General features: G+C 35.8%; 1 protein-coding gene and 1 long non-coding RNA gene across 3 annotated transcripts; both read left to right on the plus strand.

Moving 5' to 3' along the window:
* The first annotated feature begins 4,467 nt into the window (after positions 1–4,467).
* On the plus strand, positions 4,468–10,732 carry LOC132066690 (uncharacterized). The gene is made up of 5 exons (XR_009416912.1): positions 4,468–4,807; positions 8,872–9,051; positions 9,129–9,461; positions 9,626–10,394; positions 10,493–10,732. It is a non-coding gene; the product is annotated as an uncharacterized LOC132066690 (long non-coding RNA).
* A 4,636-nt stretch (positions 10,733–15,368) lies between these two features.
* On the plus strand, positions 15,369–19,424 carry LOC132067478 (WRKY transcription factor 72A-like). Of its 2 annotated transcripts, XM_059460734.1 has the most exons (6): positions 15,369–15,507; positions 16,489–16,557; positions 17,058–17,334; positions 17,443–17,594; positions 18,013–18,126; positions 18,717–19,424. In XM_059460734.1, the coding sequence occupies exons 2-6, from the start codon at positions 16,510–16,512 to the stop codon at positions 19,353–19,355; spliced, it is 1,230 nt and encodes a 409-aa protein (XP_059316717.1). In that variant the 5' UTR covers positions 15,369–15,507; positions 16,489–16,509; the 3' UTR covers positions 19,356–19,424. The 2 variants fall into 2 exon arrangements, with proteins under 2 accessions (XP_059316717.1, XP_059316716.1); XM_059460733.1 differs by having other exon boundaries at positions 17,058–17,594.
* Positions 19,425–20,982: the final 1,558 nt, after the last annotated feature.

Raw genomic sequence — 20,982 nt, forward strand, 5'->3', positions numbered from 1 at the left:
CAAGTCTGAAGGTAAGTCCAACTCATAGGCTACTTGGCCTACTCTACGCACAATTCTATAAGGACCAGTATATCTAGGGCTAAGCTTGCCTTTCTTACCGAACCTCATGACACCTTTCATAGGTGATACCTTCAGGAATAACCAGTCATCTATCTGGAACTCCAAGTTTCGTCGTTTATTATCTGCATAAGACTTCTGGCGACTCTAAGATGCTAAGCGTCACAATAAATAGCATAACCCTCTGCTCCAGACTTCATTGCTAGTTCTGACACTTCCACAGGGACCAGAGGGTTATGATATTTATTGTGACTCTTCTCCACCGCCTGCTGAACCAAATCAGGCTCTATCAACTTTGATTCTCCGACTTCGAACCATTTGATGGGAGATCTACACTTCCGCCTATACTCGTACGGGGCTATCTAGATACTGGAATGGTAGCTATTATTATATGCAAACTCAATAAGTGAAAAATGATCATCCCAACAACCTCCGAAGTCTATCACACATGCTCGTAGCATATTCTCGAGCGTCTGAATAGTACGCTCAACCTGCCCGTCTGTCTGGGGATGAAATGTTGTATTGAGGTTCACATGTGTCCCCAAACCCTTCTAGAAAGATCTCTAAAAGTTAGCTGTAAACTGTGGACCTCTGTCTAAAATAATAGATACTGAAACACCATGAGTCGTACTATCTTTCAACAGCTCTAATAATCGCCTCTGACGTAAATTCAACTCTTTCTGCTTGAAGATGTACTGAAGGCTCCTATATATATATATATATATATATATATATTTCAACATGAATACCATATAAGTAATTCCTCCACGTCTTTAACGCATGGACCACTACAGCTAAATCCAAATTATGGGTCGAATAATTCTTCTCGTGCTTTCTTAGCTCTCTCGAAGCATAAGCGATAACCTTACCGTGATGCATCAATACACAATCCAATCCGACGCCCAAAGCGTCACAATAAATAGCATAACCTTCTAGTCCCTCTGAAAGTGTCAGAACTGATAATGAAGTCAGTCTGTCCTTCAAAAACTCTTGAAAACGCCGCTCACAAGCATCAGTCCACTAGAACTTAGTTGCTTCTAAGTTAGCTTCGTCATTGGTGCGGAAAGGGAAGAGAAACCTTATAAAATCTCCTGTAATAACCTACCAACCCCAGAAAACTACGAACCTCTGTCAGTATCGTGGGTCTAGGCCAAGTCTTCACAGCTTCTATCTTCTGCGTATCAACCCTGATGCCCTCATCTAATGTAATGTGCCCCAAAAAAGCCACAGAGTACAACCATAACTCACATTTAGAGAACTTTGCATACATTTTCGATCCTGAAGGACTCTGAGCACTGCATGCAAATGATCTACATGCTCTGCCTCTGATTGGGAGTAGACTAGAATATCATCGATAAATACAATCACAAACCGATCTAAGAAAGGTCTAAATATGTAGTTTATAAAGGTCTAAATACATGGTTCATCAAATTCATAAATACTGCTGGGGCATTAGTCAACTGAATGACATCACACGAAACTCAAAGTGACCATATCTAGTCCTGAAAGCTGTCTTTGGAATGTCTTTCTCTATGACCCTAACATGATGGTAACCTGACCTCAAGTATATCTTTGAAAAGCATCTGGCACCCTGCAACTAATCAAATAAATCATCAATTCTCAGGAGCAAATATTTATTCTTTATCGTTACCTTATTCAGCTACCTGTAGTCAATACACATTCGCAACGAGCCATCTTTCTTCTTTACAAATAACACTGGTGCTCCCCACAGCGACATACTAGGCCTAATAAAGCTCTTCTCGAGCAAATCTTTCAACTTCTCTTTCAGTTCCTTCAACTCAACAGGGGCCATCCTATAAGGGGGAATAGATATCGGCTGAGTATCTGGTAATACATCAATAGCAAAGTCAATCTCTCGCTCTGGAAGAAGGACTGAAAGGTCATCTAGGAATACATCCTGAAACTCATTAACCACTGGAACAGACTGGAGAGCCAGTGACTCTACTTCTGCATTCTAAACTCGAACTATATAATAAATATAACCCTTTGTGATCATCTTCTTTGCCTTGAGATAGGAAATAAACCTACCTCTCGACAAAACTATATTACCTTTCCATTCCAGCACTGGCTCTCCTGGAAACTGAAATCGGACCATCTTTATTCTGCAATCAATATTAGCATAACAAGAAGTCAACCAGTCCATACCCATAATAACGTCAAAATCCACTATGTATAACTCAATTAACTTAGCTACAGTATGACAATTACAAACTATAACTGCACAATCTTTGTATACAATCTATGTATACCCGTCTAGCTATCACTAGATCACCAACAGGCATAGATACCTCAAAAGGCCCAATCGACTCGGGTTCCACCCCAAACTTATCAGTAATAAAAGGAGTAACATATGACAACATATAATCTGGGTCTATTAATACGTATACATCATAAGAGGAGACTGATAGTATATTTATGACAACATCGGGCGATGACTCAAGATCCTGTCGATCAGCCAATGCATAAATGCGATTCTGAGGAAGCTCAAACTGGACGCTCCACCTCTGCCTCTACCGTGTCCGAATAATGTTTGAGAACCCTGCCCAGGAGGGCATACCGATGACGAAGAACCAGCCGCAGATCCCATCGACTAAGCTATACCTCCACCACCTCTTGATAGACAATCTCGCATAATATGGCCTGACTGACCACAGGTATAATACACATCTGAACCCAGACGACACTATCTGCCATGAAACTTACTATACTGAATACATCATGGTAGAGATGGCCTCATCTGGCTAGAACCACCTCTGACCTGGGAACTAGAAGCCTTGGAACTCTGGCCTAGCCAGAATAAGTGGATCGATCAAACCTCGGTCTTGGAAACTGTGAGGGCGCACTAGCCGCTGAATAGGATGGATGCCTTGGAATCTATTGTCTACAACAACCCCTAAACTCACCAAAGGAACCAGAAGATATAGCTCTCTTACTCTGGCCCCTATCATGCTCTCGATCAGCTCGATGCTGTTGCTTTCGCTCCTCTAAACCCTGAGCATTAACCTGAATACGAGAGATATCCATACCCTCTTGAAGTGAGGCCATTATGTAATCATTAATCAAGTGCAGCCCAAGTCCAATCACAAATCAGTGTACCTAATCCTCTATCTCAGCTACAATTGTGGAAGCATACTTGGCTAGTGAATTAAAGAGAAGACTATACTCCCGAACACTCATATTCCCCTGGCGTAAATTCAGAAACCTATCAACTGGAGCCCGTCGGGCCTCTGCTGGCAAATAATGTCGAAGAAAAGCCTCTGTGGACTCCTGCCATACTGCTAGAGGTGTATTAGCCCCTTTAGACAACTCCCAGGTCTCATACCATTGGATAGAAACATCTTGCAAACGGTAGGAAGCCAACTCTATTGACTCAGTGTCTGAAGCATGCATTACCTTCAATGTCCTCAGCATCCAATCTATAAAATTCTGCAGGTCTTTATCTAGTTTTGATCCAAGGAATACTTGAGGATCCAAATTAATAAAGTCTCGAACCTTGGCATAATAGCCCCGTCAACATAACCAGTAACCGTACCCTGACGTTGGGCTTGAGAGGCCACTAACTAAGTCAATAATTGAATAGCACTTCGCATCTCCTGGCCTGATGCATTATGTGGAGGTACTATAGGTGTAGCACTTCTGGGGTCCGCTGAGACGGAAGGGCTCTGAGAAGACTGAGATAGGGCCTCACTCTGGGACTCACCCTAGCCCACATCTATTGGTAGCGCCTGACTGGTACCCTACGTGGTAGCCTTGCCTTTCTAGTTGGTTAAAGCTCTGCTCGTCACAGGCATTACTGTAATCACAGTACGTTATTAGAAAAGAAATCCTGTTGGTACGGCTCGAACGCATAATCTAAGATAAGAAAGAAGGACAATATTCCTAAATGCCCGACAGCCTCCTGTTTATAAGTGTGGTGCACAACACACCATAAACTAGACTCTGATAGACACGGCTTGTAGACAACCCTAGGACGCAGTTGCTCTGGTATAAATAACTCCTATAGCTTCGTGGATCAGTGTCTTAGGAATCGAGAAGCAAAAAAAAAAAGTGTCAAGGCCCGCTTCACGCTTTAAGTGAAGCGCTTGCTTCATTGAAATAAAGCGCGATTTGTAAAGTCTCAACTTTTTAACATTAGAAATATTTAGATCTTGAAGTTAAACGATTTAAATCTTCATATTACTAAATAATATATTTTTCAACAACATCTAAGATAATGTATTGTAAATATATGGCTAACATCTTATTAACTTGAATTAATTTTTACTAGTATAAATTATAATAGATCTATGTGAAGTTAAACTTATTATGTCTTTTAAGAAACTACATTACAAATAATAAATTTGAAAAAAAAGCCTCTTGCTAATATTTGGGTTTGGGACTCTGATTCTAATTAGCCACTCTTGGTCATGGATCACATGGAAACATGTAACAATGATGTTTCCTTCAGGCCAAATTATGCCAGAACCATTATGAGTTCAGATACAGACGTTGTAGCAAAGTGACATTGAACAACATACAATTAAAAACTCTATTTTTTCAAACAAGTATTACTTTAAAAAAATCTACTCGCTATAGTTCACCTAGTAGAGTCTCTTTCCTCTCTCTTCGTCACCTTGCCAGAAACGGCAAGGTCAAACCTGTAGATTCGCGTGTAGCAAGCCCGGTATGGCTAGTTTGGCAAGACAATTAATGCCTCACCCTCTCTCCACCACAGCTCAGCCAAGAGCAGGTGAGGTTGCCCCACTCTTTTCCTTTTCGCTGCAATCCATTTATGAATTTTGTCTCATTCATTTTCAAATTCTCGATTTCAATCAATTCTTCATATATTGAAGGGAATTTTACCCTTAATTTCACAATCTCACATTGAGTGGAACCCTAGCCGTTGGGAATTTTGGGGTTCTATATAAAGGACCCCATCCTACTATTTCGAGAGAGTTGAAAACTTAGCATTTTTCACTTGCATAAAGTTTTTAAAATTGATTTACTTAAGGATTTGGCTTTAAGTCGGAACCCGTACCAAATCGGCTATTTCTAATTTCTAAACTCTTTTCTTTTTAATTTTTGTGCCTGAATTGTGCTAAGGAGGCTTGGAGATCCTTCAATCCCCGTCTCGACCAAAGCTGCCGCGAAAAAAGAATAATAAATAACGACAATTGCAACTGGAAGTACAAAATTTCGAATTGTATCATGGAATATCAACAAGAGAAAGAATCCAGATATAACATTAAAGTTGACGCAGAAATGAGCTCACATTATTATATTGCAGGAGGCTCTTACAATCCCCAATTTGGGAAATGATTTTAGATTCTTTAAAAATGATCTTTTGGTGTTAATATGGGATAGTACATCTGTCAAGCCTACTAAAATTATTCTCACAAGAGATCCTTCGATGATAACAAATTTCTATGGTCAGAATTTGAGTTTGTTAAGTCAAATAAAATTGTTAAGTCAAATAAAAAATAACAGTTTTTGGAGTTTATGAATATTAATATATATATATATAAAAAAAAAACTAGCAGAGTCCCAAGATTTGACTTCTATACTAATATGACAGGCCGCATTTTCTTTATACACATTTGATGCTCAGATGCTCGGAGTTCAGGGTTCATTTTAAAAGGTCATTTCATAAAGCTGAAAGCTTGTACGAAGGAAGTCTGAAATTTATGGACGAAAATAGGGGCATTACCGGTATTTAAAAAAAAAATGAAATTGCTGTTAAAAAAAAAAAAAAAAAAAAAAAAAAACCAGCACAACAATCTCTGGTAAAATTGTCATAACTCCTTGGACATATGTCAAAATCACTAACGGTTGCTAGATGATCACGGAACTCACATTTGACAAGCCCAACATAATCCTTGCGAGATTCCACCCCACATAATCTTTTAAATCACCTAATTTGGCCTTAAGCTAAAAGAGAGATATGATGTTTTTGAAGTTTTAAAGGAAGTCTGAAAGTTATGGACGGAAATAGGGGCATAACCGGTATCTTCAAAAAAACTGAAATTGGTGTAAAAAAATGTAAGAGAAATTTGCCGCTTAGTACTTGATCATGTGATGACACGACTGTGGGTCGGGTTCTTTTTTTTATTTTTTTTTTATTATTTGCATTATTGTTGGAATTACAATTGAACTTTGTAAGTGGACATAAATTTTAAAAGAAATTCAAAGCTCAATTAGCCTATAATTTCATTAAAAAAAATAAATTTGTAATGTTTTAGGTGCCTCATTTTAGTCTTTCCATAATGCAAATTAAAATAACAAAAATTAAAAATATAAAAATATCTGATAATATTGACCAAAATATTCTTTAAATAAGTTACGCAAAACAACTACAAATAAATAAATTAAAATGGCTAATGTAATCTTTATTTAATATCTAAAAAGGAAAGAGAAAAAACAACCAGAAAGTTGCTACTTTTCTGGTGTACAACTATTTTGGTGGCATTGGTAATGACAATAGCTACTTTTCGATCGTATACAATACTTTGAGGAGACACCTCAATCTGCGGGCCTATTTGGAAAAGATTAAATGCTCAACTGACTTTGTCATTGTCATATAACCATGAGTTATTTTCATTTGCTACAAAGAAAATTGGAGCTCCCGTTTGTTACGTGCTTTTGGAATGTGTTGTAAAAGGATTTCTTTGCTCTTTCTCTTCCAATAGTTTATAGTTTGATTCCTTACTATGATTTGACTTGTTCATATACAAGTAGAACAGTGATTTATTTTAAATAAAATAATTGAGCCGAAAAATATATACTTAAAAAAAAAGAAGTTGCTAGACATAAAATTCGAAATTCTAATGATCAATGAAGGAAGTCCTAAATCCCTAAATTTATGATTAACTAAAAATTATTTTTTATTTTTCAAGAAATCTTAGTAACTAACTCCATTCTTCATTAATTCCTCGTCAAGATCACCCTCTTTATCTGTCAAGTTAAAGACACGCTTTGTGGGGCCCAAGACTTTTGTAACCCAAAAATAAATTTTTGAAACCAAAATAAACCATTAAAAAAAAAGAACCAAAATAGGCTTTACACACAGAATCTTTGCGTAAAAGGACCAAAGTGTAGTTTTACACTTAAGTCCTTTTATGCACAGATTCTGTGCGTAAAAGGTGTTAAATATACCCGCTCCTTCTTCCCCACTACTGGTCCCGCACGATCAAAAGGAAAAAAAAAGCAGCCATTAAAGGTTGTTTTCTTGTTGATTTCCGAGGTCCCACGCGATCAAAAACATCGTTTTCTTGTTGATTTCTAACCCAAAAGTCAATATTTTTGGTATATTGAAGTACGGAACGAAACTTCGCAATAAAGCGGCGTATAATTCAATTCAAAAACTCAAAATTAAAGCTTCAATCTAGGTATTTTACTATGATTTTTCTATTACATTATTAACCTAAGCATTACTATTGTGTATTATTTGCGGATATGGACAAAAAAAAAATCTTTTACGCACTTTTTTTTGTGTGCAAAATGGGCTGTTTCTGCCCTTTTTTCATTTTTTAATTTTTTTTTATTTGTTGTTAATTGTTAGATTAGTTATTTCAATTGTTAGACTAGCTAATTATTTATTTAGTTTTTGTTAAGCCAATTGTTTATTTGTTAATTATTTGATTAGTTAGTTAATTGTTTATTTATTAATTATATGCTAATTGTTTGCTAGCTAATTGTTAATTTTTTGATTTCTTAATTATTAATCTTTATATCTTTAATTGTTAATTTATTTATTTGCTAATTAGAAATTGAAAATCCTTAGTTTAGGATTCAATCCTTTGTATAATTTCTCGGTAAAAGATTACATAACTAATACTACGTATTAGAGATTAATTAAAAAAATATTGATTAATTTAAAATGCGTAAAAAATATACCACTTTAATCCTTACTTCATGTATTAATGATTAATTTAATATGCTTAAAATAGATAGGACACCTCCATGGAGCCAGGGCCCTTTGACAACAGAGGGGTACTTTATCTACAGCATCAGCATAGGTCCCAGTATGTATGGGATGCACTGGTATCCTCTAGTAGAGTGGTTTGTACCCGTCCGGGGGAGTCAACATGGGATATTCTAGAGGTTATTCCCTCATATCCTCGTGTCATCGATATACTACGTCGGGCCGGTATCTACCGGTGCATCGAGGTTGGTCGGCTTGTGCACGATAGGGCTCTAGTGATGGCCATGATTGAGCGTTGGCGACCGAAGACCCATACATTTCATCTCTGCACTGGCGAGGCTACCATCACCCTGCAGGATGTCGAGGTGATTTATGGTCTTCATATTGATGGACAGGCATTGTATAGAGTGGAGCCTCCGCAGCTGTCATATCCCAACGAGTTGACTAGGCTCACTGGTTTCGTGCCCCATCAGAGGGATATGCGTGGATGGAGTCGGTTGTTGCGGTCCTCCCTCCATGCTCACTTGCGTCTCGTACATCTGCAGCATCCGATTGGCGAGGCGACGCCTCAGGTTGATGTTAATCGACGTGCTCGCTTATATCTTCTCATCATATTTAGGGACATTATGTTCTCGAACACGTCGGGTGCGGATATGAGCATGAGGTATCTGCTCTTTATTGAGGATCTAGACCAGCTGGGATGTTACAGTTGAGGCGCCGCTGTCCTGGCTTACATGTACAGAGGATTTGATCGAGCCTCTGTAGGCGAGAGGCTTGAGGTCGTTGCATATAGCCCTCTTCTTCGGGTAATATATTTAAGTGTGTGTAATAAAACACTAAATATATTTTTCGAAACGACGACTAATAATTTTTTTTTTTGATGACTATGACAGATATGGGTGTGGACTAGGTTGAGACCTTTTCAGCCCATAGCTGCTCACCCTCCCGATGACTTTGTTGCTGAGGATATGTCATACGCGCGGAGATGGTCGCGAGGCCGTACCAGAGGTGTGGAGACGCACCATGTCAGTCTCTCGTTTAGGGATCAGTTAGACAACATGACGGCGCCCGAGGTAAGTTTTTTTGATTTAACATTAGTTTCTTATTTTTGTTAGTCTTTTATTATTAACTAGTTGAATTCTTTTTATAGGCTTTCATATGGACGCCGTATGATCAGATTTTGGGTCAGCTGTCGGCATTTTGTAGGGCTGGTGAGCACATATGGATTGCACGGTGTCCATTGATCTATATGGAACATCGTTGAGCATCACGTGCCCGACCGCGTGTTACGGCAGTTTGGGCATGTACAGAACATACCCGCGGCTACACGTTGGGAGCACACCCACTATACCAGGGACGAGCGTTCGATCGACAATGCGGCATGGCGGGCGCGTATGCACCAGGAAGTCGATGCATGGAACGCGAGGATGACGACTCTAGCGGCGGTCGGACATGACACTCCGGTCCATGAGTACATGACGTGGTACATGCATATCACTCGCTCCTTGATTGCCAACCCCTCAATGCATCACTCTCAAGAGCGTATGTGGCGCTGGTAAGTTTTATTAGTCTTAAACTTAATCCATCATCTTATTATGTATTACTTTACGAATTTATTCAATTCTTAAAATTTGCAAATATATGCAGCTACGGATGACTCTGATGATACGCCATAAGAGCATTCCCCGTATGGAGTCCACCGACCCCGGGATAGCGGCATATGCAGCACGGATAGTTCAGCTTACCGACATTGGTATGACACGGGCACAGGAGTGGCATCGTGTCGATGAGAATGTTCCAGAGCCTGCTCCAGAGGGTAGTCCAGAGGGTGGTAGGGCTGATAGAGGTAGTCGGGCTGGCAGAGGTCTAGTAGATGAGCCTGACGATATAGCCCGTCAGGCTCCGTCGGCTACAGATATCCCGTCGACTTCTTCTTCCAGGCCGTCGACTTCACAGAGACCTGGATATACGCCAGAGATGTTCCCACATTATGATCCTTGGTCATCATTTCCACAGGTGCCAGTTAGTGATCTACATATGGGAGACGGAGATGAGGACATAAACTTGGATATTATTTTCGATGACTACTTTCTTCGTTCTACAGCCAGGCCTACGGCACCATCGCATCTCGGCTCGCGGCCGCTCGTGAAGCCCTCTCACATGCCATCTCAGGAGCCTGTCGACACACAGGTTTATTTTTTTACAATAAAATAATGTATTAATTAATTATTTTATTAATCCAAACTAAATTATTTACATGTATTATAGGTTCACCGCGCCTGTGGACCCATCTCCTCTTGTTCAGATTGACCCGTCTCCACCTCCAGCTATAGCTCCGGGTAGTGCTCAGGAGACCGTTGAGGAGCCAGCTAAGGAACCCTCTGACCAGCCATCTCAGGAGGCCGTCGACACACAGGTTTGTTTTTTACAAAGAAATAATTTATTAAATAATTGTTTATATGTTATTTCATGTTTAGTTTATGAAACATTAAATTATTTATATGTTATTTCAAGTTCATTCTTCTGCTCCTGTGGTCCAGTCTCCTTCAATTGAGTCATCTCTTGAGGCATCTAATGAGGCTACTCAGGTGGCTACCGCCGCCGTCTCCCACAGGAAGCATATTTTCACCCACGGCCTGAAGAAGGGAAGAAAGGATGATCATGGCATAAATCATCCTGTGATTAAGAGGAGGAGAGAGGATCCTGATGATAATGAGGGTGGTGGGGTTAGGAGGATCCTTAGGCCTTAGGAGATTGTTTATTTGTAAATAAAATGTACATTTTATGTTAATATTATATATATTTTTGGGTATTATTTTTTTAATGATAATTAATTATTTTAGCATTTATTGTCGATTAATAATAACTCGTGCGACGTCTTATATTAATTAGAACCCTATAACGACGATCTAAATGTATATGTATAACAAGTTTTCAAACTTACTTCGAAGCACTTTACAACCTCTAAAATGACGATCTAAATGTATATGTATACTTGATGTAATGAGTCGATATTATTGTACACTAAAAAAATATTAAGTTATATATAAAATATTTATATTCCGGTGTTTTGAAACGCGACTAATTTTCGGTCAAAGTATTGAAAAAAACTTAATTTTGAGTTTGAGTTTGAGTTTGATTTCCAAAGAATAAAGGCTGGGGTGCCCCGGGGGGGGGAGGGGGAATCTGTGCGTGAAGCCTACTTTGTTTTTATTTTTTTATTTTTTTTAATGGGTTAGTTTGGTTTCAAAAATTTATTTTTGGGTTAGAAAAGTCTGGGCTCCGCTTTGTGACATCTAATCTTACTTGCCCCTGCCCGAATTGTTGAAAGTAGGCTTGTTGCTCTTTTTGTTCTCTTACTTTTTCCAACTTTTTCTTGTTCGCAACATCTTTGTTGATTCTTTCGTTCTCTTTTCTTGTTTTTGGTGTATAGATCAAACTCGAAGCACTGCTAATGCAAATTTTCCTAACATAAAGTTAAACAAAAGATTAACTAAAAATAAACCAAATTCAAATTAAAATATATCAAAGGTTGTAAACTATATAGTTAGTCCCTTCTCAAGTATGTTAACAATTTCTTTGCTTTTCCCAAAAAAAAAAAAAAAAAAAAAATCCTTACTGATTTTGTCAGTGAGCATACTATAAAACTCTTTCAAATTTAGGCTGAAGTACTTTCAAATACATTCTTGAGAATATGACATGAGAACAAGTACTTCATAGCAAAATTAGTTAATATAACGTCAGGGAACATATAAACAAATAACAAAAAAGAGCTATGAACAAAAAAAAGTAACACCGGGAGCGGTTCAATGAAATTGGTGGTTCTAAAGCCAAATCTTAACTAAGAGGTCTCAAGTGTATTTAATAAAACTAGCTTCTTCGTGCATCGCACGTGCATTTGGTGCGCCGCACGTGTTTTATATGTCATTGGGTAAAAATATTTTAAAATCACGTATATATTAGGAGCTTCCTTTCATTGACATCTCTTTTTAAAAGAACTTAGTGACCGTTATCAGTTCCACATCCACACTACTGTATATCCATATCGCCATCCAAGTAATCACACTCACCCAAAAACAATTGGTGCTGAAGAGTTGGCAAACAACGATGTCCTTAGGCTTGTGTTAAAATATAATAAATCTGACACTTAATAGCCGGTTGTGCGACTCTCATCTTCATAACTCAAGGTGTAACCACATTGATTTGTCTCACTAGAGCACTCTGAAAAACACATTGGATCTGAACAAGAGATGAGAGATGTAGTTGATGAGGTGGTTGTGTCATAGAAATTTAGCTTAACATGCAAGAACATAATAGTGTTAGGAAAGTTTGAAAGAAACTGAAGAAGTAACAACAGTACGAAGGAAAAGAAGTTCTTTCCCGAGTCCATTTGTCTGAGGACGATCATCGCAGGAACTACATGTAACCCATGAGATCACTTCTATTATCACTCTGCACCTTTCATTCTCTTGGTGGAGATTCCAGTTTTACTTTAGTAAATAAACGCTAAAACAACTGCAAAGCATAGAGAATCAGAGAAAGACGATGGGCAATAACGTTGACTATGTAGAAAGAGTTAAACATTTACAGTATATACCAACTGCTTAAAACAATCATTACAGTCATCAACTTCAATAACCACACAAAGAAAATGTAAAATTTGATCATATATTAGATACTACCATAATACGAAGTTCATCAATTTTAACTAAAAACTCAACTTCAGAGCAAGACACAATAGTATAACGGATGGCTATATACGGATGGGTATATTCGAACCAATAGTATAATGTGTATATTTGGACCGAAACTTGGTCGTTTACATTCATGCTATCCACGGGAACAACTATCCGAGAAATGTTGGTCAGTTAAACATTTTGCGTCGAAAAATTACAATTTATATCTCGACTTACTATTGATTATATCGCTATTCCAATCTCGGGCTTATCACCCTGAAGACTTATAATTTAATGATTATAAACACTTGTAGAAGTGATGAAAAAACTACTTCCTCTGTTTCAATTTGTTTGAACCTATTTTCTTTTTAGTCCGTGCCAAAATGAATGACCTCTTTCCTAATTTGGAAAAAAATTTACTTTATGAATGATTTACAACCACACAAATTTTCAAGGCTTATTTTGAACCACAAGTTTCAAAAGTCTTTCCTCTTTCTTAAATGTCGTGCCCAGTCAAATAGGTTCATATAAATTGAAACGGAGAGAGTATGTTTATTATTGAAAGCATCAGAGCATTTAGATACACGTTATTCCTAAGCATACTGCTTGTACTAGGAGACTTGTATAAATCAAACTATTAGTAGACTATCTTAACTGAAAGAGAACTCTTAAAGTATATCAAGATAATAACGTAAGCTAAAAGATAAAGACGAGATAAACATAAATAAGGATAAACATAAACGACTTCTAAAGACACTAAACAACATCTAAAGATGCTGGTGAAAATCTCTCAGACAGTAGTTGTGGATTCATTTTTCACTATCACCCTTCCCTTTCCATGATCTCCAACGTATTAGAGATATTTTTTTTATTTTTATTTTTTGTTGTGACAAAACGTCGAATTTATCAACCTCCCATTATATGAAGCACTAGGTTAGGTTAGAAATTGTAACAAATACATCAACAATATTAATTTTTAGTCATGTGAAAGGCATAAGAGGGTAGCCGAAGTTGTTGTATTAGACGACTAGTATAGCAGAGAGTGGAAAAAGAATGTAGATTACAAAGTCTTTGATGAAATTCATTAAAGAGTTAAAGGGAGAAATTTATTTACGAAGTTTTCAACGACAATATAATCTTAGGACTTCGACTTTCATAATATTGTCTTACGTCCCATGTATCATGCATTGAACTGAACTGATTGACCCCAACCATGCTATTTGGAATTTAATTTCTTGAATTCTTTAAGAATATCGCAATATGCCAGCTAGTTTTAGCGACATCACAGGAAAATTTCAATTAATTACTTCAAGAACATATATATAGACTATAGTATTTTATCAAAAATTCTTTAAGATATACAGTTAATTGTAAACTCTGGGACTGACTTTATTTAACTACGATCACCGATATCATCACTAAGATTACACACTAAAATGTTTAATTTCGGATTTCAACAAATTCAATACATAATTAATTATACTCTCATTTCATTTTGTTCTATTTGTTTCAGTTGTTAGGGGGGTGTAGGATCGAGTCCATATATGTGTAGTCGAAGTGGATGCGGTCGTACTTTCTGGATGTCATGTGTGAGGAAATTAATTAAATTAAATTAAATATAATAAATTACACCATTTTGAAATCATTGATGGTGTGTTTGGTATAAAAATAGTACTTACTAAATGTTTTATATTTTTGATAAGACTTACACGGAAATCATTTTCTTTAAGACTATTCTAACTTTTAATTCCATATTGTCATTTCCAAGTAGCACTCAGACATTATTATTCATCTTTATTTGATACTCAAAAATTCCATAAAAACTATCAGATTTGCTAATACATCCGAAAAATATGTTCACTAATCATATACTCCATGTTTACGAAGTCAAGAGCCACTCATTTGAGCTGACAAATTCGAATATTTATGCTATGTTGGTGCCTAAAGCAAGCACACAACAACTATATAAATCTTTAGTCTGTCTATTATTGTCTAGAGTCTTCAAAATGTTCATTCCAGAAGTCAAAGAAAATTTGGCTTGTTAGCTTACAAAGCTAGCTTACCAAACATCGAAAAAACATAAATTATTTACTGCACTATTTATGAAAAATTACATTTATAATACCAAATGCATGTCTATTGTCGTACAGAGACGCCCTGCATGTAGTCAAGAAGAGGGGCTAATTTATTTTGACGGAAATTAAATGAGAGGTCGTTGGAGTGACGTCCATTTGGCGTACGAATATTTATTTCAATTATGAATGCTTGTTCAAAAGCAATCCAGGGCGGCGATAAAGAACCAAAATTTAAATTTATGAATTTTAAATTCTAGAATAGTGATATGAGATGTTAATTAATAACGGAGTTTTGAATTTAATTTTTATACCTATGTAGTGAATTTCTTATACAAATACAACATCTAGGACTAAAACTACTAAGTTCAGCCGAAACCAAGTAACCTTCTAGCTCAACCTTGGATGGCGGCAAATAAAATTTCTCTTGTCTCTTTCCAAAGCGTTGAAATTAGAATTAGAAAATCGATCTGCCATTTGAATTAGTTTGCATCGATGATAAAGAACTCAGTTGAAAAACTTGATTAATTGACTAGTTGGCATATTATTTAGGGGGGATGTAACATGCCAATGTAATAACTCTACTCCTATAGTAATTAATTAATTAATATTACAATATCTGGTGGCTGCCCTATAAGAAGACTTCTCCAAAGAGAAACACCAGCAAATGCTAAGAATAGCGTAAAGAGAAACAAGAATAGACATGCTAAGAAAAGATATGGCAGTGGACTCTACTACCATTTGTGGTAAAGAAGAAGTGTAACTAGCCTCTACCAAGAAGGTAATTAAAAATTGAAATTCATACAAATATAATTAAGAGTTTTTTCCCCCATAAATTTCATCATCTTGTGATTCTTGCTGTAATTTTAATAGTACTTTATTTTAACCATCTGTCCATCTTTTGTTGATATGCATGACCAGAACAGTTGCAGCCTTTCATCACAAATTTTCTTTGAAGATACTAAATCATTTTATCAAAATATGGCTTGTTATAGGGTGTGTTTTGTATGAAGGAAAATGTTTTTTTACGGAGCGTATTCTTTTTCCTTACTTATTTTCTGGCATTTGGTAAGTAAGCAAAAAATATTATCTCACGAAAGATATATATAATCTTGGCAAACTGTATAATCAGAAGTTTTTCAATTGCAAGTATAAAGGGAGTTGTGTAAATAAACAATGATTTTCATGTTAGATTTCATGCTTGAAGATCTTTGATCAATTCATCTTAATTTCATGTTCAATAAGGAAGAAGATCAGCAATAATTGGAATTAATTTTCTTTTAAGATCCTTGTTGAATATATTACTATACATTATATAGACATGCTAATTAGGATTTGAAAGGACAAAAGGGACGAGAAAGAGACGATCTTAGCTTAAGGAGTGTTCCTTTTCGTTATTTATTTATTTATTTATTTATTTATTTATTTATTTTTGCAATTAAATATCTGCAATTTGTGTGGAACTATGGCAACTAGTGAATTGTTTAATAGTCATCAGTCAGAGTTCATTTTGTATTTATTATTGAGATTGCAATTAAATAATAGTCTCAAATCTCAACGTTGTATTATTCTAGAGAGAATAATAGTTAAATTAGTCAACTTGGACTGGTCACCTGTTCCAGAAGAGAAAACAACTAGACATAACCTAGTCCGATATATAACTTCTTTCCTATTATTATTCCAAATATTATCTGTATTAAATTGCTCGATCAAGTTCTTTTTTTTGTGTCCAAATGAATATAATTATGCCATATTCATGCAGGCAACTCGAACAACAACGTCCATGAATACCAATTCAAGAGACTCTTTCTTGACCTCTGAGAAGAATCAGGTATAGCCAATTGTTATAGAATATTTGCCATTAACATACATATATTTGTACCACTTTTGAAAATAGTAGCCCTTATATTAGACATTTAATTCAATTTCATCAATTGCGTACGTCACTACAAGAGGGTTTTTTAATTGTGGCGATGAATTAAAGCCTTCTAGAAAGTAGAAATGTCATCACAAAAGACTTTTCGTAATGACTAGAGGATCCCTGAGAATAGTCTCGTCGCTGAAACTTATTTCTGGTGATTCCTAAATGCCACGCATGCATTGCCTATATAAAAGGGCAGCCCGGTGGCACACAAAGCATCCCGCATTAACAAGATCCGAGGAAGGGACACACCGTAAGGGGTGTGATGTAGATAGTCTACCCTAATGCATTGCTCATATATAGCCAAATAAAAATCAAATTTGTTGAATAAGTCATAAAAAATTGCTCTAGTAATGTACTAGTTTGAATCCATTATAACTAATTTGGTGCTAACTTGTGTACATTATCAGGAGGATCAGCTAAATTCAACAAAATCTCAGATTGTTGAAGCAAAAGAAGAAAACGAAAGACTAAAGTCCACGCTATCCAAAATCATGAAGGATTACAAATCCTTGCAAATGCATTTTCAAGGCGTAGCTCAACCTTATCATAAACCTCAATATTCAAAGGATATTGCAACAAGTACTATTGTTGAAGTGGAAGAAGAAGAAGAAGAAGTGGAACTTGTTTCACTGAGCCTAGGGAGAACTTCAAGAGAGATCAAGAAGGAATATGATCAAAATGAGGGTAAAAATAAAAAGCATAGTAAATTATTATTTGATGGTCTTGATCTGGGATTAGACAGTAGATTTAGTTCAGATTTAACTAAAGTCACGAAAAATTATGATACCTCAGAAAATAGCTTTGAGGAATCAAAGAAGGAGAATATAAATGAACCATGCCCAAAAATGGCACGAATTAGTGGGGATGATGATGAAGATTTTTTGCAGCAGAATTCTCAAAAGAAGGCTAGGGTATCTATAAGAGCTGCGTGTGACACTACTACGGTAAGTTTAATTCATACTTCATTGAATTTTCATAGGATTTAATTTATAGACACTTAAGTTATTACACTACAATATTGTAATTTAGCCGATTATAGTTAGTATTTACCACATTTTTATGTTATCAAATAAAGATTACTATAGATAGTTAGGTCATCTCTATTTAATTTGATGATGTAAAAGTTGTACATTATCTTAAACTCATTTGTGTATCTAGAAAATCTTAACGTCCTGATCAAAGTATAGCTTAAAAGAATTGATGATTTTATTTGCTAAAATGTTTGTTCTCTTTCGCTGTTCGTATTATTCTTTTTAAAAAATTTAACAATTTAATTCACTTAACAATCAAATTTTCGATTTCATATGATATTATCTTTATCACTAATTAATTTAAAGGCCTAAATTTAATTTGCAAATGTAGATGAATGATGGATGTCAATGGAGAAAATATGGACAAAAAATAGCTAAAGGGAACCCATGTCCTAGGGCATACTACCGTTGCACTGTCTCCCCGTCATGCCCAGTCAGAAAACAGGTATGTTATTTTAGTATTTTACTTATGTACACAGATAATTGGCTTGTAAATTTTCAGTATTCATATTTGATTCATACTTAAAGGGAGAATCAGTTTTTTAATTATTTATAATGAATAAATTACTAATTAACTGAATATAATACATTATCATTATATATTAGTTATAAAATTAATTAATTATTTGTTTGTTTAGTAAGTTTTCAGTATTAATAATTTCCAAATAATGCAAATTGTTTATTTTTATACACTATTAATTCATCTAAAAATAACTATAGGTAAGAGTAATAAGTGAGATCGCTAATCTGAAAAATAAAACAACTTAAACAATTTAGGGTACATACGCTTGTAATTAAGTTTTTATATGGTTAGCATGTACAATTTCTTTTAGTTAGGGTACACCAAAAAATTTGTCCATACAATGTTTTTCTTAAAAATTGAGTGTTTGGTTATAAAAAAAAATTCATTTTTTTAGTTTCAAACTCACAATACTTCAACTGTTTTTCAAGTAAAATTCATGTTCAAACAAACTCAGATGTCGAAACGCTTACATCTTACCCTTAATTTCTTTTCATGTTTGTGATCCACCACAGGTTCAAAGGTGCTTTGAAGACATGTCCATTTTGGTCACCACTTATGAAGGAACACACAATCACCCCCTTCCAATTTCAGCAACTGCCATGGCTTCCACCACCTCTGCAGCTGCCTCTATGCTAAGATGCACTTCCTCCTCATCAACTTCACAACAATGTTTCTCAAATGTTGATCAAAATTTTCATGGATTCAACTTCACTAATAATACTTCAAACAATAACTTATTAGCCACACATGCACCAACTTTCTACTTACCACCAAAAACTTCAATCTCCACTTCCCAATCACACCCCACAATTACTCTTGATTTCACTACAAACTCATCATCATCATCTAGTCACACATTGTCTTCTCAAAGATATTCTTCCACTTCTCTCAAATTTTTCACACCACCATCAAGTACTTCTTCTTCCTCTTTCAATTCATATACTTCATTGTGTAATAATTTCAAAAGTCGAATTGGAGCTGCTTCATATCTTGGGACGCCATGCTTTTCTCAGCCCTTCACTTCCAACAACACTCTGAATATGACCATTGATGAGTATAGCGGTGGAGCCAGAAATTCTGACAAATGGATTCAAGAAAATGCAAAAGTGTCACGCCTAGGATTTGACCATGTGACTGTAAATAAATTTTAAACCACTTTTGTCACTAAAGTAGAATCTTCTTTTTTGTTAAGAGAAATCAACATTTTATACATATACATATCCAAGGCTTTGTTTTTACCTTGTTTGTGCAGTATAATTTTCTAACGAAAGATATGTTTGCATCAACTATGGTCATTTCTAAGGACCCGAGTCTTGGATCGATTTTTGTTGCTGCAATTTCTTCAAAAGTTTGCAATGATTTGTGTTCCAGAAAGTGATATTCATGGAGAGAACTCTAGCAACAACTTAGAATGGGGAGAAAATTTTTTATCAAACATATCTCGTCCATCCATTAGCTAGTCATGGAATTTTAAGGTACTTGAACATATTTCATCCATTACGATCATGCAATTCTGAGAAAAGAAACTTGGCATTGTTCCCTCCCGCAGATAATCTTATCTATATAAATATATAAAGCAGGGAGATAAGCCTGTGACGTGGCACTCTCTTAGGCTAGGATTTGTATTTATCTATTTTCTCAATTTTTTAGCCTGTTAAATCAATTCTTCCATATATTTGCTAAATAATAAAAGGAAAAAACACCGAAACCTCACTCTAATTTCTATGCGTTGTGACCTTTTAGCCTACTTGTAGGGGTTACAGAGAGTTCGTTTAAAACCTTCGTCCTGAAACGACACCCACAGTTAAAGGCCTCGACTTGTGTATGTCGACATGCCTCTTCGTGTATGCATCTTTCATTTTCACTTATTCCTTTTTATCTTCTAGGAGATCAAAGTAGCCTTTTGCAAGTATCTATTTCTGTCTAAATTAAAATGTTTTTACTTCTGAGAAGTTTTCATCTATATTCTCCAACCACTTTAACGTAATTTATCACCTTTACTATTCCACCATTATATTGGTTGGCACAGTAATCTCCCCGTCATCTGCCGCTGCTTGCTATCATTTTTAACAGTACATTCTCCTCCTATATCTCAACATAGATGTGCATCAGTTTGTACGAGTCTGAATAACATTGATATTACGTTGATTTAAGTTGTGTGCAACTGACGATCGTCTAAACTGCAAAAAGTATTTCACAATCCCATAAACAATTTTTCCATTGTCCCTCAGTTTAATTCTCAAATGTTCGTCGCTTTGTGATATTTATTTTTATATATAAGAATGATTTCGCGCTTGAAAAAAAATGAAATTTCAAATCAAAATAGTTTGTTGGAACAATAACAAATAGGAAAGTCAACGATTTGTATGTGATTATTGGTGTATTTGTAATGTGTAGCTCCTTAACATGTGTGTATGCGTCATCTTCACCCCCCCCCCCCCCCGGCCCTCTCTTAAATTATGTCTTTTGGAACAATTTTTGCTGACACATGTATGTTTTCATTTTGATTTTCGAAACTAATGCACTTCTGATTGTTGGGAGCTAGGCTGGGTTGATTGATAGAATGTGTTTCTGGTCAATGGTGCGGAAGTGGAAAATTTTCGACGCAGTATTAACGACCCAACAACAGTGTTAATTGGTGTCTTTGTATGAGAGAGGAATCTGAAAACTCTTTGCTGATGTATTGCTTCAACTTTTAAAGATGAACCCCATTGTGTAATCTAAGAATATTTTTGTTGATAATAAAAAAAAAATTAAATCCATTTATATGAAATTATA

Source organism: Lycium ferocissimum, chromosome 8, assembly GCF_029784015.1.
Source record: "Lycium ferocissimum isolate CSIRO_LF1 chromosome 8, AGI_CSIRO_Lferr_CH_V1, whole genome shotgun sequence".
Taxonomy (NCBI): Eukaryota; Viridiplantae; Streptophyta; class Magnoliopsida; order Solanales; family Solanaceae; genus Lycium; species Lycium ferocissimum.

Bases quoted from the DNA above. Each gene is read 5' to 3' on its own strand.
- LOC132067478 (XM_059460733.1), top strand. From the start codon at position 16,510: ATGAATACCAATTCAAGAGACTCTTTCTTGACCTCTGAGAAGAATCAG. The intron at 17,595-18,012 runs GTAAGTTTAATT...TTGCAAATGTAG, and splicing joins CTGCGTGTGACACTACTACG to ATGAATGATGGATGTCAATG. The intron at 18,127-18,716 runs GTATGTTATTTT...GATCCACCACAG, and splicing joins CATGCCCAGTCAGAAAACAG to GTTCAAAGGTGCTTTGAAGA.